Source organism: Procambarus clarkii, chromosome 89 (genome assembly GCF_040958095.1).
Source record: "Procambarus clarkii isolate CNS0578487 chromosome 89, FALCON_Pclarkii_2.0, whole genome shotgun sequence".
In the NCBI taxonomy this organism is placed as follows: Eukaryota; Metazoa; Arthropoda; class Malacostraca; order Decapoda; family Cambaridae; genus Procambarus; species Procambarus clarkii.
In genome coordinates this window covers 15364072-15380874 of record NC_091238.1, presented here as the reverse complement: position 1 = coordinate 15380874, position 16803 = coordinate 15364072, and the positions used below count along the sequence as shown (strand labels likewise).

The window sequence follows — 16803 nt, the reverse complement described above, 5'->3', positions numbered from 1 at the left end:
CTGTGAACACTGCGACTACTTGTGGTCACCATAAACTTGAATCCAAACCGCCTTGTACATAATGCATCGTTTTACGTGGTATCTCACCCATGTGTGCACCCAGGTGAAACTCCCACCACTCCCAAGGTAACATTACTATCCACGGGCCTCCACTCCCATGGTGAGTGTTGGGAAGTGTTTATAGGTGATGGTGATTATTGGGGCTTGTTGGTGGTGTTGAGATGTGCGGGAAGTGTTGGTGCGGACAAAACTGTCGAGATACCAGTGTCAGAGGAAGAGGCTGACAAGTGGATGTCTACAGACGTAGGGTGAAAACAGACTAGTAAATTAATATGAACACAAACATGTATCAAACGTATTGAGTGGAGGTGAGACACAAAAAGCTACGAATATAAAGACGGAAGAAGAAGGAAAGACGGAGAGAGACACATTGAGATTGAGATTTAGAACTGGTGTTGGTGACATTAAGAAATCTGACATCAAGGTCTTTCTCTTATCTCAATCTTCAGCCGGCGCCCGACCTGGTGATAGCGATAACGCGCGCTCCACCCTTCCTCACACTCCTCACCTCAGTAATGTGTAATACAGTATACACACGAGGCGTTCTAGGGGAGTATAGCTCTGATTAGGTGTTTGTATAACACAGTACATCTTAGGTGTTGTCGTGGTTAGGTGCTAATGACGTCCTTATTTACATGGTACAATATGCTGTCGCATATTCAGCTCATGAGCACTACTGTCAACATGCAGGGGCGCTGGATCTCCAGGTTACGTGACAGGAACATGAAATGTCAAGTGAGAGGAGCATAGAGCATAATGTCACATAATTACACCATAGACCATCAAGTCACGTTACAAGAGCGTAGAGCACGGAGTCACATAAGAGCATGGAGTATTATAGAGCTTGACCAGTAACACGGGTCAACAGCCAAAATGTTCATGAAGCAAATGAGGTCAATATTGATTAATTCGAGGTCACTGAGAACGGAAATGATGTTTCAACTTGTTGTTTAGCTCTAGTTTTCAGCCAAGACGAGTCATTAAAGCTGTTTCGCTGTACATTGGAAATGTTTTGCCATCAGATCCATTGGATAATCCAGCCCGTATGAGGGAAACATTAGAACACGAAGCAGCCTTTGAGGTGCATCAATGATGACCAACATCAGTGGCAGCTCCACAGTGGTGACCTTGGCGATTTTTGCTGATAGTTCCCTCCTTCCCTTTCCGTCCATCACTGGAGCCTTGGTGACCAGCATCCACCACTTGTTGAGTCAAGTCATACCTCCCTTATTCATAAACCAATAGCTAATCGCCCATTTGAATTATTATATTTGAAGTCAGCACATCAAAATGCACTAGAAATTCATCTCTTCATCTCAGAAGCAGACAACTTTTGACAAATTGTTGACCAGTGAAATCACTTAAGATCACAGCACCAACTATCAGATCACAGCACCAACTATCACATCACAGCACCAACTATCAGATCACAGCGCCAACTATCACATCACAGCACCAACTATCACATCACAGCCCCAACATAGATCACAGCACCAACAGCTCACACACCTGCAGGTTTACAATCACCCAAAGTTAATTAAGTCGTAATACAGGTAGAAGCGATTATTGCGTGTTTCAGCCGTCACGTATGACGCTCCCACTTGACCTGAATATGCTAACAAGAGGGTCACAAGCGCCTCCCTGTGCATTGTGTTCTGGTAGTGCTGCAGCGCGCATCCCACTCAGCCTCAGTCACATCGTCTCAAAAATGAGCCCATTCTCATACATTTTGTTTTTAATTAATTGTAGCGTTAGTTTTAAATTATGTATTTTGGTTGATATATTCTTCCTGTGGTCTAAGTTTCCTAAGCTCGCAGCCATGTCAGTTTAGGAGAACTATAATCTTAGGCAGAAACATCTGTGGAGAAATGTTATAGAAAGCTGGAACCGATCTTAGAATACTGATCAATATGTTTAGGAATGTAGGGGAGGGCCAGTTTGAATGTTTAATGAAGTAATAAAATTAAACAATACGAAAATAAAACCCCATGAAAAAATAAATGTTCTTATAAATTTTGTTACAAATAAATTTTTGTTACAAATTGTGTAGATTGATATATACCGCGGGGCGCTGTTCTGTCTTTGCCTTCATTTGCATACTTGACCCTGCAGTCTGTCACACCAAGGATGAAGTACTCATGATTAAGACTAAGAGACAAATTCTTGTTTACAACTGAAGCAGCTGTTGCCACGATAATACTGGCTGTCCAGTTCTTCCTTCCGTGCTCTTGCCTGGGTCTGCTGCTGTTGTGTGCTGGGTTGTGTGTACACCTTAGGCCCTCCTATTGGTATAGTTCCTGTTATACAGTCACTGAACCTTTCTCAGCCCGGGGTAGACGGATCCTTTGTCCAGTACTTCCTAATCAATAGGTCCATCTCTCCTTCCCGTTTTCCTTCCTTCTCCTGCTTGGGTTATGACTCCAGACAGTTTCCATTATGGTCGTATATTTATATGTAGGTTCGCTTGCCGTCTCTGTAATCCCTTTTATATTGGTGCGCATGGCTTAAGTCACAATTCCTGATGATTGATCGAGGAAGATTAAGCCACCCAAGAAGTGGCACGGACATGAATAGCCCGTAATCACAATTCCTTCTTTACATTCATATTCATAAGCTTCCTACCCTCTGTGTACCTAGTGTGGGGGAAAAGTGAGGTGGAGAGGAAATGGGTCTGAGTTAAGGTTGTATGGGGAATTTTGAATGAGGTTCAGGGACACGGCACGGACATTACTGTTGCACGTGGGTTGAGTGCATGAGTATAAAGTTGTAGTGAGGGAAAACAGAGAGTGGGAAGGAAATTATTTATGCTATTGTGGTAGTTGGCCTTAGGGCCATTGAACTGGAGGACACGGGGTTTCTCCTTACCCTTCACTCCATGTATTGCCTAACTCTTGCTTGAGGGTGAAGATCTCTCTCCTTTGTCATTTCACCGTGAATGGATACTTATTTTTAATCTGTTGCATATTGTTGATGTTGTTATTGTTGTTGTTGTATAGTTTGTGAACATTATTTTTACCAGCCAGTTTCTATCCTTGTTGTACCGGCCAAACCTGAAAATTATTTTGTTGTTGTCTTCCCTTCCAGGCAGGAAACTTGAGTTTTGGTAGGCAGTAGGAGAGGTGGCAGGCATTATATATCTCCCCTTATATATTGAGGAGGCAGCATACAGTATGATGGGCAGTAATATGTGGCAGACAGCTTGGGAGCAGCTAACAGCATGGAAGCGGCAGACAGCGGGGTGCGACAAATAGTCAGTAAACACAGAATGGAAGCCGGGCATAAAGCCAGGAAGAATGCCAGGTGGTCGGCCAGTGCCAACACAAGAGTCACTCTGTGTGCAAGCTCTTTCACCCGGATTACACCTGCTTTCCTTTGGCCCTCCGTGGTCCCCACCTGCCTCCCTCTGGCCCTCCGTGGCCCCCACCTGCCTCCCTCTTATCCTCCGTGGCCCGCATCTGTTTCCCTCCTCACTCCACGCCAAGTTATGACTGTTATAATCATCCTTCGCTCCACACGAGTGGAACCATAAAAGATCCTAACATTTATCAATACGATTAAAACCTGGCGAGGAAATGTTGTGATCCGCATCCGAGTTTGTGTGCGTCTGGCAGGCAGTGTTTACACCAGGGCTCCCTCTCGCTATCCTAACATTGCCCAACTTAGACATTGTCGCTGGTACTGTGTCTTGCTTTTATATGGTTTGTGTACAGAAGGATTTAAAAAAAAAGATGTTACTCTTCGTTTTCCTTTCAACACTCCCTTCCCCCCCTCACCGCGCTCTCTATTTAATTCCCTCTTTCTCCTCCCACCTGCATCTCTCGATTTTTTTTTATACATATATGTGGGTGCAGGAATAAACGACTTCCGACTTCTAGCATGCTTAGAGCTTTACCGTCCCATAGCTTATGTTATTGAATAAAATAAAATTACAAAATACACAAAATATAGGAGGTGGTAGAAAACAATATGTGAGTGTATGCGGATGCCCCACAAGGCTCCCCCGGATGCAACATCAACATACATACATACATACATACATACATACATACATACATACATACATACATACATACATACATATATACACATCTCAATTGTAGAATTGTACACCCAACATGTGGTGTACACGTGGCAAGTGGTGTTCACGTGGTTAGTAGTGTACACGTTAAAGGCCTCGCTGCTTCCCAGGGTTCACATTAATATGAACAAAGCCTCTTACCCAGAAAAGACCACACAACCGCCCCCACAACCCTGTCCCACACCCCCGTCCCACACCCCCGTCCCACACCCCCGTCCCACACCCCCGTCCAACACCCCCGTCCCACACCCCAGCTCCACACCCCCGTCCCACATCCCGTCCCACACCCTTTCCATCACCCCCCCCCCCGCCCCACACCAACGGTAACGTAGTTACCGGTGCTTGGAGGCCAGATTAACCAGGTTACTGCCCTGCGAACACAACGTAACGTTCACTATTGTCACTTTGTTAGAAAGTTGTTACAACTTGTCAGAAGGCGTTACAACTTTCCCGAATGTTGTAGCAACGTCGTAGTTTCGTCGTGTGTTTGGCGGGTGGTGCATGGAGGTCGGATTATCCACGTTACCGGTGCGTGGAGGCCGGATTAATCAGGTCACCGGTGTATAAACGCCGGATTAATCAGGTCACCGGTGTGTAGAGGCCGGATTATCCAAGTTAGCGGTGCGTGGAGTTTCTGGTTGGTGGAGACTGAGACGGAGGCTGGAGAGAGCGGGTGGAGGGGATGACAGCACCACCCAGACGATAATGACAAGAGGCCGAGACGGGTTCACTGCTCCTGGTTGTTGCTGTAGCCCTTGGCGACGGCCCCTCCACACACACACACACACACACACACACACACACACACGCACAGCAAGAAGAGATAAACACTGATATGATAAACATTTAATAAATGCAGGTAAACCACTTTTGAAAAAATGGAAAACTCATATTTTCAAATGTGGTCAATATATATATATATATATATATATATATATATATATATATATATATATATATATATATATATATATATATAGCCATAGATCACTAAGAACTCTTTGACCCGGCCAGGATTCGAACCCATGCCGTCCAGGATCACCCCTAAACGTACACAGTACCGTGACCACCGCACCAATGATCGTCTATAAGGATTGGTCAGTCCTGGTGCTTATTAACTAAGCTCCCTGACTGACCAACCCCCGACGACACTCATGGATCCATTTGGGGTACAGTTTTTCATCAAATTCTGGCGCATGCATGGGCCGCACTGAGTTTAACATGTGTGAGAAAGCTGCATGAACGCGCAAGCCATATATCAAGATATATATATATATATATATATATATATATATATATATATATATATATATATATATATATATATATATATTATACGAGTGGGAGACGGAGGCTCTAACTATGATATGGACATAGCATAGTAGTTACAGCTTCCGTCTCCCACTCTTGAGGTCGGTGGTTTGAGTCTCCTAGTGCCCAAGTGAATGAAATGTTTTGTCCAGGGTAGTGGGATTAGCCTGTCTGTCTGCCTGTCCACGGTTGGAGGCTAGAGACGCTTGAAGCTAGCTTCACCCAACTTTGCAGGATGACACATGGGTGGTAGGGGTATTATAATTATAGAGACGATGACCCTCAGCAGATAGGACCATCCAGGTTTGCTTGCTCAAGCTAAATAAGTTTGATCCGGTATTAAATTTGCGCTATCAGAGTTGAGAGGCTGAGGTGAGGGTAGGAGTGTGTAGGGGGAGGAAGGTGAGGGTAGGAGTGTGTAGGGGGAGGAAGGTGAGGGTAGGAGTGTGTAGGGGGAGGGTAGGAGTGTGTAGGGGGAGGGGGAGTGAGGGTAGGAGTGTGTAGGGGGAGGAAGGTGAGGGTAGGAGTGTGTAGGGGGAGGGTAGGAGTGTGTAGGGGGAGGGGGAGTGAGGGTAGGAGTGTGTAGGGGGAGGAAGGTGAGGGTAGGAGTGTGTAGGGGGAGGGGAAGTGAGGGTAGGAGTGTGTAGGGGGAGGAAGGTGAGGGTAGGAGTGTGTAGGGGGAGGGGAAGTGAGGGTAGGAGTGTGTAGGGGGAGGAAGGTGAGGGTAGGAGTGTGTAGGGGGAGGAAGGTGAGGGTAGGAGTGTGTAGGGGGAGGAAGGTGAGGGTAGGAGTGTGTAGGGGGAGGGGAAGTGAGGGTAGGAGTGTGTAGGGGGAGGAAGGTGAGGGTAGGAGTGTGTAGGGGGAGGGGAGGTGAGGGTAGGAGTGTGTAGGGTGAGGGGTGAGGAGGCAGGGTGATCAACGGACGCAGTACGCACTCTGGCAATACACTACTAAAGAGAGCTCTTCATAGTGACGCTACAGTAAGGTGTGAAACTAAAAACTAAAAGATCATAAAAAGACGTTGTGAGTTTTATGAGTCAAGCCCCAAGTATAGGGGGGGGGGGGGCGAGAGTATGAGGCGTATGGGGGGGGGCGTGGATATGGGGTGTATGTGGTATGGGAAGTACAGGAGACAGGGAGTAGGTTGCAACCTGCTCTCAGACAGGACAGCACATGTATAACTTATTGCTTATAGTCACTCTTTGGCTTATAAATAAGTAGGTATGTGACATATTCCAAGCCATATTTTTTTTCAATACTAACTTTTTGTCTCAGTTTTATTAAACAATAGAGATTTTATACAAAATTTGACAATATCCTGAGTTACTTTACAATTTATTTAAATATTTTAGCTTTGTTTTATTGTTTTTATAAAACTGTAATACCAATATAGGTCTAGGTTCAGTACTAATTGTAATATCATAACATACTAAGAAGGTTAGGTTAGGTTATGGTTTTCTATTCAGCTTTTCAAGGTAAACCCAAATATTCACAATAAATTAGTATGTCATATATGCACTTACTCATAAGCAAGATATTGACTATAAGCAAGTGCGCGGACGGGGGTATGGGGCGTGCGGGCGGATGTGCAGGCCAGTTAAGGGGCGGGCGGGCAGGTGGTGATGGCAGTTGTGCCTGTGTCTTGCCCCGGGGCGGATGTGGCCCTGCCTGGCCTCCCCTTGTGTCCACCATCACAGATCACGCACTCTCACCCCCGCCATGTTCCCCTCACCGTCCTCCCCTGCGGTATACTAGCCGTACTGACGCAGGTCCGCCAGCCCCGTGCGGCCAACACGTCCATCGTGGATTGACACGCATCAGGAAGAACCTATTTTTGTGTGTACTTTTCTTCAACTGTGGCAGCTTGTTCACTGAAACATTACTAACAACATGTGATCTAGATCCCTCGACGAAGCTCGTTGTTACCCTGTTTGTGACGAGCAGTTTGTGGCGCACTGGACGTTGGTATCCTGATAATGCAGAATACTTGAGGAGAAGCAGTCATCGTCAGCCATCACTAACCGACAACTTGTGCGTCGGTACAGGTCGCTGCCCCACAGTACCTCAGGAGTAGCAGTTGTCGTCAGCCATCACCAGCAAAAAAAATCTTGCTCAGGATATCAACATTTTGAAACGGTAAACACCTGTGACGAAGATATATGTAGTCGCAATATTACCTCGTTCAGTATCGGATCCTGAAACCAGTATGGGTAATCAAAAACATGTTGATAATCTCAGAAGAAAGCACAATGGACTATTTGGAGAGCAGGGAACATCGTCGTCTCCGCTCCCTCCCGTTCCTGATGCTTGAAGACACGCATAACACTTCAGGAAAGCAAAACAAAGTAATTGAATTAAAATACATACCTCGTTTGAGTTAATTATTAGAAGAAGACGTCACTGGAGGCTAGCAAGAGCGGCTGTGTCGGTGGGAGATGACCAGTAGGGTGTAGCCTCGCCATGCCTGCCAGCGTCACCTTCAAGTTGCCTACACCCTGTGGCAGGTAAGATGGTCAGGCTTCACCAGGTGAGGTAGCCAGCTTCACCAGGTGAGGTAGCCAGCTTCACCAGGTGAGGTAGCCAGCTTCACCTTATATATTTACAGTATTTCATGTCATTATTGTGTCACAACAAACGTGTATGCTCTTTACATTTGTGTAGTGTGTTGAAATTACAGTTCTTTCATGTTGAATGTGGTGAGGTGCTGGTACCTCACTCATGTGGTGAGGTGCTGGTACCTCACTCATGTGGTGAGGTGCTGGTACCTCACTCATGTGGTGAGGTGCTGGTACCTCACTCGTGTGGTGAGGTGCTGGTACCTCACTCATGTGGTGAGGTGCTGGTACCTCACTCGTGTGGTGAGGTGCTGGTACCTCACTCATGTGGTGAGGTGCTGGTACCTCACTCGTGTGGTGAGGTGCTGGTACCTCACTCATGTGGTGAGGTGCTGGTACCTCACTCATGTGGTGAGGTGCTGGTACCTCACTCATGTGGTGAGGTGCTGGTACCTCACTCATGTGGTGAGGTGCTGGTACCTCACTCATGTGGTGAGGTGCTGGTACCTCACTCATGTGGTGAGGTGCTGGTACCTCATTCATGTGGTGAGGTGCTGGTACCTCATTCATGTGGTGAGGTGCTGGTACCTCACTCATGTGGTGAGGTTCAAGTTCAAGTATGTTTATTGAGACAAGAAAGATATACATCTCAAAGGGATAGAGTAGCTTAGGCTATTTCTACCCGCCTTTGTGGTGAGGTGCTGGCGACACTGTTGTTAGCGGAAGTTATGGCGACACTGTTGTTAGCGGAAGTTATGGCGACACTGTTGTTAGCGGAAGTTATGGCGACACTGTTGTTAGCGGAAGTTATGGCGACACTGTTGTTAGCGGAAGTTATGGCGACACTGTTGTTTGCGGAAGTTATGGCGACACTGTTGTTAGCGGAAGTTATGGCGACACTGTTGTTAGCGGAAGTTATGGCGACACTGTTGTTAGCGGAAGTTATGGCGACTCTGTTGATAGCGGAAGTTATGGCAACACTGGTGTTAGCGGAAGTTATGGCGACACTGGTGTTAGCGGAAGCTGGGGTAAGTGAAAGTGGGCCACCTCTCGTGGATGGGAAGTTTGAGTCAGTTTTGGTCACTCTTGACACCCTGGCCGCTGGAGGCAGCTCCCCAGGCCAGTAGTTAACCAAGGCCATTATTGTGCATCTGTGGTCCTCCTGCTGATATGTAGCTCTACTTACCTACATGTGCTTGCTGGATGTCTCAGTTTCAGTTCTTGGTCCCGCCTCTTAAACTTGCATTGACTGGACTATATAGATTCATCATTCCCTGGAGGGTTCTGCCATTGCTACATTTCAAGTTTGGAGTCTGCCTCCACTTCTTAGGTGAAGCAGACCTAAGACTTAGACTTACACCCAGACCTATGAGGCAGACTTACGTATTTTCTTGATACTAAACAACATTTTTTCTAATACTCGTGTGGCTCACACAGGTGCTTGACTTCCACCTGCGACTCCTCGTTCGTGTCCTCCCATGCTCATATGACCTTTCCTTGTCTACGTCTTTCAAATCTCGTGAGTATTTTGTATGTGGTAATCATTTCTTTTTTGCTTCCTCATTTCGTTCAGTGTTGGTTTAGTTTCTTTAGTCCTTTCTCACAACTCCTATGGATGGGGAATGAACTGGGTGTGAGTGTGGGTGGTGTGGGCGTAGGTGGTGTGGGCGTGGGTGGTGAGGGCGTGGGTGGTGAGGGCGTAGCAAGGGCAGGCGACGGACCAGTACCAACAAAGACAGGGAGCAACAATAAGGAAGGGCGTGTATATTGCTGTTAATACCCTCCAAGAGAGAGACCATGCTCGGCCACTAACTCTATACATGGTAACTCTCACTTCACTCTCTCCCGGCTCTCTCACTCTGCTGGTGAAGCTCACCCGGCTCTCTCACTCTGCTGGTGAAGCTTACCCAGCACACTCACTTCTAGTGAAGCTCACCCAGCACACTTCACTCTCTCCCGGCTCTCTCACTCTGCTGGTGAAGCTCACCCGGCACTCTCACTCTGCTGGTGAAGCTCACCCAGCACTCTTCACTCTGCTATTGGAGAGAGCAACATTTAATAGCCAAGGTGACGGTTATACTCCTCATGAAGAATGGGAGTTTATATTCAGTCAGTAACACACAAGTTCAAGTTTACACACTCAGAAGACCAAGAGCAGCGCTCCTACTGGAAAAGTGACGCTGGGTAAAGCCTCTTGGAGAATTCTCAGAACCGATTCACACATTGTAAACAGGATATGAGCACATATCATTAACCCAAGTCACATGCTCTTTACCAGGTAAATATTGCTTGTAAACAAGGAGAAAAGTATGCTCTGATAACCACGACTTGAGGGAAAGATTCCCTAGTTCAGTACATAAATAGAGTGCAATAGATAATAAGAGTTCAGTCGATGATAGAGTGCAATAAAGATAAATATGGAGGTCACCTAGAGTTAAAGAGATGAGCAAACCTGGCTTCTTTGTCTTATTTTTGGTCAGGTATTATCGTTAATCGTGATTCAACAGAGATAAGCTGCTGAAGCTGGTCTGGCAGATAATGAAGTGTGAGCCGGAATGTTTCTGGCCTCCACTCTTCCTCCACCAGCTAAGCCTATCACATCCTCCATGCCATGTACCCCTATACCAGGTTAAGATTAATGCTAAGAAAAGCAAAGCCTAACGAGATTAGCTCTACTAAAGCCAAGCCTAACGAAACAAGCTGTATTGAAGCCATTGTTAACGAGGCCAGTTGTATTGAAACCAAAGACAAGCTGTACTGAAACCAGTGGCAACGAGGCAAGCTATAATGAAGCTAAGGATAATTATTAGCTATATTGAAGCTAATGATAAGGAGGCAAGCTATAATGAAGCCAAGGATAACAATTATGGGAAACTGACATATCAATTTAGATAACAGATTCGTAATATCGATAATACTCCTGACTAGAGTATTAAATAAATGAACAACGCGATCCGATAAACCTAAAAGCCTGACCAAATTGGGCACAATCACGAAAGGTGACAATCCTAGCTGTAATAATTAGTGTTAATTGCCCATATAAGGAACTAATATCCTCAAGGCAAGGGGAATACGAACAATTACGAAACAATTTTAATAAACTCAAGGATTATATATATATATATATATATATATATATATATATATATATATATATATATATATATATATATATATATATATATATATATATATATATATATATAAATATATATAGCGCAACTGGGTCACGATAGCATCGGGATGATAGCAGAAACAATCTGGATGATAGCAGACAGAGTGTATCGTGACCCGGCACACACTCCTCTTGACATGCCAGAAAGCATACTGAGGAAACTGCTCCAAGCCTGCACTAAAGAGGCACCCTTCATGAGTCCAGATGGGCACATGTATAAGCAAGTAGATAGATAAGCAACAAGAGGAGTGTTGTCAACGTTTACGTCGACTGGGCTCTCTTTCTTTACAGGAACTTCTTTTCGACTACTCATAAAACGGAGGAAATGGTCCTGAAAGATATTGTTGATAGGAACGTCATCCCTACAGACAAAAATCAGAAAATACAATTGATAATTTATTATAAAACTAAAAAAACGGCCAATCTACTCATGAAAAACAACCCAGACACCAAACAGAACGCTTTGAAGGAGACCAACGTCGTCTATGCCTTTAAATGCCCACTTGGGGACTAAGCCCCAAAGAACTCAGTATATAGGCAAGACAACAACGTCTCTTTCCAGGACGACTAACAATGCATAAGCAACAGGGCGCCATCAAGGAACATATAATTTCTTCTCACAACCAGACCATCACCAGAGAAATCTTAACAAACAACACAGAAATCATCGATAGATACAGCGATAGCAGGCGGCTCGATATCAGCGAGGCACTACACATCAAAAAGGCAACACCAGCAATCAACAGCCAATTAATACACAACTATATTCTACCCACTTCAATGCCTCGTATGGTCCAATAGGCCCTCTGCAGTTACTTCCATTCTCATGTACCCACCTCACCCAAACCAATAAAAAGCGAGGGTTATGTCAAATGTTATATATCTACGGGCTCACCATAGCCCGTGTTACTTGGAACTTTTTGTTCCAGGTAGCGAATCTTTAACAACAACAACAACGTCAAATGTTTCACGAGAGACATTCTCCCGTCACTCAGGGTGCAGTTGCACCTCCACAGACCTCCAGTATCAGCTCTTGATACTGGTAATGGCTCCAAAGGGCCACCTTTTGGGTGGCTTAATCTTCATCAATCATCAAATGTTTTTATTACGGGCTCACCATAGCCCGTGCTACTGGAACTTATTGTTCTGAGTAGCTGAATCTAAAACAACAACGTCAAATGTTTCATACAGAGTGCATCGAGTGTATCATAAATGTAGTTCATAAGTGTAGTGTTAAGTGTAAGAAGTCTTTGAGAATGTAAGAAGCCCTTACGAAGAGCTCCTAAGCATCAGACCCAAAAAAAAAAAAATTTGGAGAATTAATATTTTCATTACCACCGACAGTGAAGAAAAAATAAGAAATATTGAAAAAAAAATCGTGTTAGAATTATTAATCTTACTTTTTCGGTCATATTTAACATTATATATATATATGTTGTACCTAGTAGCCAGAACGTCGTACTCGGCCTACTATGCAAGGACCGATTTGCCTAATAAGCCAAGTTTTCCTGAATTAATATATTTACTCTAATTTTTTTCTTATGAAATGATAAAGCTACCCATTTCATTATGTATGAGGTCAATTTTTTTTTATTGGAGTTAAAATTAACGTAGATATATGACCGAACCTAACCAACCCTACCTAACCTAACCTATCTTTATAGGTTAGGTTAGATTAGGTAACCGAAAAAGTTAGGTTAGGTAGTCGAAAAACAATTAATAAGCCAAGTTTTCCTGAATTAATATATTTTCTCTAATTTTTTTCTTATGAAATGATAAAGCTACCGATTTGAATTACTTGGATTTTTAGCCTGAGTGCACATACGAGCGAAAAGCGACGTAATTTATAAGAAGACGAGTTGTACTATCAACGGCACATGTGTAAAATCTTCTCCATGTCGGGGTTGGATGAATAATGTTGTGATTTTGATCATAGTTCTTTTAGCGAAAAAGGGAAAACTTTGGGAATAACATTTACTTAAAATTCTAGATACCGCTGCTATCGCGTGCATCATGTCGATTTGTTCAATAAAAGATACGATAAGATACTTGTCCTGCGGCCAGCCTTCTACCACCACCACCAGGGGGCACCTCTGCCACCTCAGTCTCGCTTCAACCCTTGTGCTTACCGCGTCACCCGATAACCACCGCAGTACCCTTTATCCTTGGTATAATCCCAACCCGAAGCTGCTGTGTTTGTTGTCGTCAGTGAGGGAAGTGCGGTAGAGCATTTGTGTGATATAATCGGTTGCCATCGTGGCTTAGTGCATGGTGTGTGTGTGTGTGTGGCGCCCCAGCCACACCTGACGTCTACTCTGTCTCCCTCGTCTGTTCCTCCCTCCCTCGGGGGGGTTAAACCCCCTACGTCAGGTATTACTATCTCCCTCCAGCCCTCCCTCGGGGCTCCTCTGCCACAGCTTGCACACCTGCGCAGCTGCTGCCATCCACGTCTCCCATACAAACACGTCGTACGAGGCCCCCTCCACTTGCCACCAAAGTAGACTGTTGACTAATTCGCAAAATAATAACGAGCAAAATACAGTGCTGAAGGTCTACATAATAAATAAATACAACTAGGATTATAAAAAAATAGTGCTTCAATGTAATAATATAAAAAAAACTTAATAAATATTCTAAAACAAAAACACGTAATTGAACATTATTTGGCGGGGTGAAAATAGACAAGCACTGGCTCAGAACCGACGATTATCATGTGAATAATTCTGATATGTGTACTCAAGGGTGTTGGTTAGGTGTCTGCCTCAGGCATATCAGCTGTGAACAGACTACACTGTGTGTGTACATATATTGAAGTAAGCTACATCTGTGTTTATGTACACTGAAGTAGGCTACATCTGTGTGCGTATGTACGCTAAAGTAGGCTACATCTGTGTGCGTATGTACGCTAAAGTAGGCTACATCTGTGTGTGTATGTACGCTAAAGTAGGCTACATCTGTGTGCGTATGTACGCTAAAGTAGGCTACATCTGTGTGCGTATGTACGCTAAAGTAGGCTACATCTGTGTGCGTATGTACGCTAAAGTAGGCTACATCTGTGTGTGTATGTACGCTAAAGTAGGCTACATCTGTGTGCGTATGTACGCTAAAGTAGGCTACATCTGTGTGTGTATGTACGCTAAAGTAGGCTACGTATGTGTGTGTGTGTGTATGTACACTGAAATAGGCTATGTCTGTGTGTATGTACACTGAACAGGGCAACATCTGTGTGTGTGTGTGTGTATGTACGCTGAAGTAGGCTACACTTGTGTGTATATATGTACAAAGAGAACATGTAGGTCATACCTCTGTGTATGAAGGGGTGACAGGGGACTCAGATGACTAGTTATAGATGTCAGGGACTAATGAAAGAAGTGACAGGGACTAATGAAGGAAGTGACAGGTACTAGTGAATGGGTGACAGGTAATAGTGGGTGACAGGGACTAACAAAGGGATAACAAGGACTAGTGAAGGGATGACGAACTAGTGAAGAGGGTTACAGGAACTAGTGATAAGGTGACAGGTTCTGGTAGGGATGCTTCTTCAATAATGCTCACCTATGTGCTTTAACCCCTGACTATTAAATAGTTTAACGTGGAAGACTGACACAGTAGGCTAGCGTGGAGGCTGTCGGCACCCGGAAACTCAGACCATAAGTCGCCATACGTCCTCTGAACTCTGAAAAGTAGGTAAAACAAAAATCCCGGCAGAAATACATTAGTCTCTGGTTGTGACCATAAGCAGAGTAGGAGGAGCCTGAGGTACGCCATTCCCTGTGGGTAGACCGGGAGACTACCAACACCGTTTTCTCCGCCCGAAAATGCAACCGGAAAACAGAGAAAAATGTATAAGTGCGACAGGCGTGGTAACACTCTTGGGCCGTTGAAGAGGAATGCCTAACGGCAGTGGTAAATATCGCGCGTCTGGGATCCTCTCGGACGTAGGGTCGAACCCTCATCACGGCCCTTGTGGATTTGTTCGTTTATCGCGTCACGTGTTCCGTCACCTGGCCGAGAAGGTGTCTCCAGACGTCCGTTGTCCTCTAGGTTGAACCTGAAGACCCCAGGCATTCTGTGATGACCAACACACACACACTCACACCCCCCCCCCCACTCAGTCACCCCCCCCCCACTCAGTCACCCCCCCCACTCAGTCACCCCCCCACTCACTCACCCCCCCCACTCACTCACCCCCCCACTCACTCACCCCCCCACTCACTCACCCCCCCACTCACTCACCCCCCCACTCACTCACCCCCCACACTCACCCCCCCCCCACACTCACCCCCCCACACTCACCCCCCCACACTCACCCCCCCCACACTCACCCCCCCCACACTCACCCCCCCCACACTCACCCCCCCACACTCACCCCCCCACACTCACCCCCCCACACTCACCCCCCCCACACTCACCCCCCCACACTCACCCCCCCACACTCACCCCCCCACACTCACCCCCCCACACTCACCCCCCCCACACTCACCCCCCCCACACTCACCCCCCCCACACTCACCCCCCCCACACTCACCCCCCCACACTCACCCCCCCACACTCACCCCCCCACACTCACCCCCCCCCACACTCACCCCCCCCCACACTCACCCCCCCCCACACTCACCCCCCCCACACTCACCCCCCCACACTCACCCCCCCCACACTCACCCCCCCCCACACTCACCCCCCCCCACACTCACCCCCCCCACACTCACCCCCCCCACACTCACCCCCCCCCACACTCACCCCCCCCCACACTCACCCCCCTCCCACACTCACCCCCCCCCCACACTCACCCCCCCCCACACTCACCCCCCTCCCACACTCACCCCCCCCCACACTCACCCCCCTCCCACACTCACCCCCCCCACACTCACCCCCCTCCCACACTCACCCCCCACACTCACCCCCCCACACTCACCCCCCCACACTCACCCCCCCCACACTCACCCCCCCACACTCACCCCCCCCACACTCACCCCCCCCACACACTCACCCCCCCCACACACTCACCCCCCCCCACACTCACCCCCCCCACACACTCACCCCCCCCACACACTCACCCCCCCCACACACTCACCCCCCCCACACACTCACCCCCCCACACACTCACCCCCCCCCACACACTCACCCCCCCCCACACACTCACCCCCCCCCACACACTCACCCCCCCCACACACCCCCCCCCCACACACTCACCCCCCCCCACACACACACCCCCCCCACACACTCACCCCCCCCACACACTCACCCCCCCCCACACACTCTCACCCCCCCCACACACTCACCCCCCCCCACACACTCACCCCCCCCACACACTCACCCCCCCCACACACTCACCCCCCCCCACACACTCACCCCCCCCACACACTCACCCCCCACACACTCACCCCCCCACACACTCACCCCCCCCCCCACACACTCACCCCCCCACACACACTCACCTCCCCCCACACACACACACTCACGTCCCCCCCCACACACTCACCTCCCCCCCCCACACACTCACTCTCACCCCCCACACACTCACTCTCACCCCCCACACACTCACCTCCCCCCCCCACACACTCACCCCCCACACACACTCACCTCCCCCCACACACACACACTCACGTCCCCCCCCCACACTC

General features: G+C 47.3%; 1 protein-coding gene across 2 annotated transcripts in view; it reads left to right on the top strand.

Moving 5' to 3' along the window:
* LOC123773323 (adenylate cyclase type 2) overlaps positions 1–16803 on the top strand; it is a 76345-nt gene that overhangs the window by 16964 nt on the left and 42578 nt on the right. The window contains exon 1 of one of the 2 annotated variants that reach the window (XM_045766944.2): positions 7822–7953. The exons of the other annotated variant lie outside the window; for it this stretch is intronic. Within the exon in view, the coding sequence (XP_045622900.1) occupies positions 7910–7953 (44 nt within the window). The 5' untranslated portion in view covers positions 7822–7909. Of the gene's footprint in view, positions 1–7821; positions 7954–16803 lie in introns of those variants that run through there. 2 annotated transcript variants of the gene reach the window in all.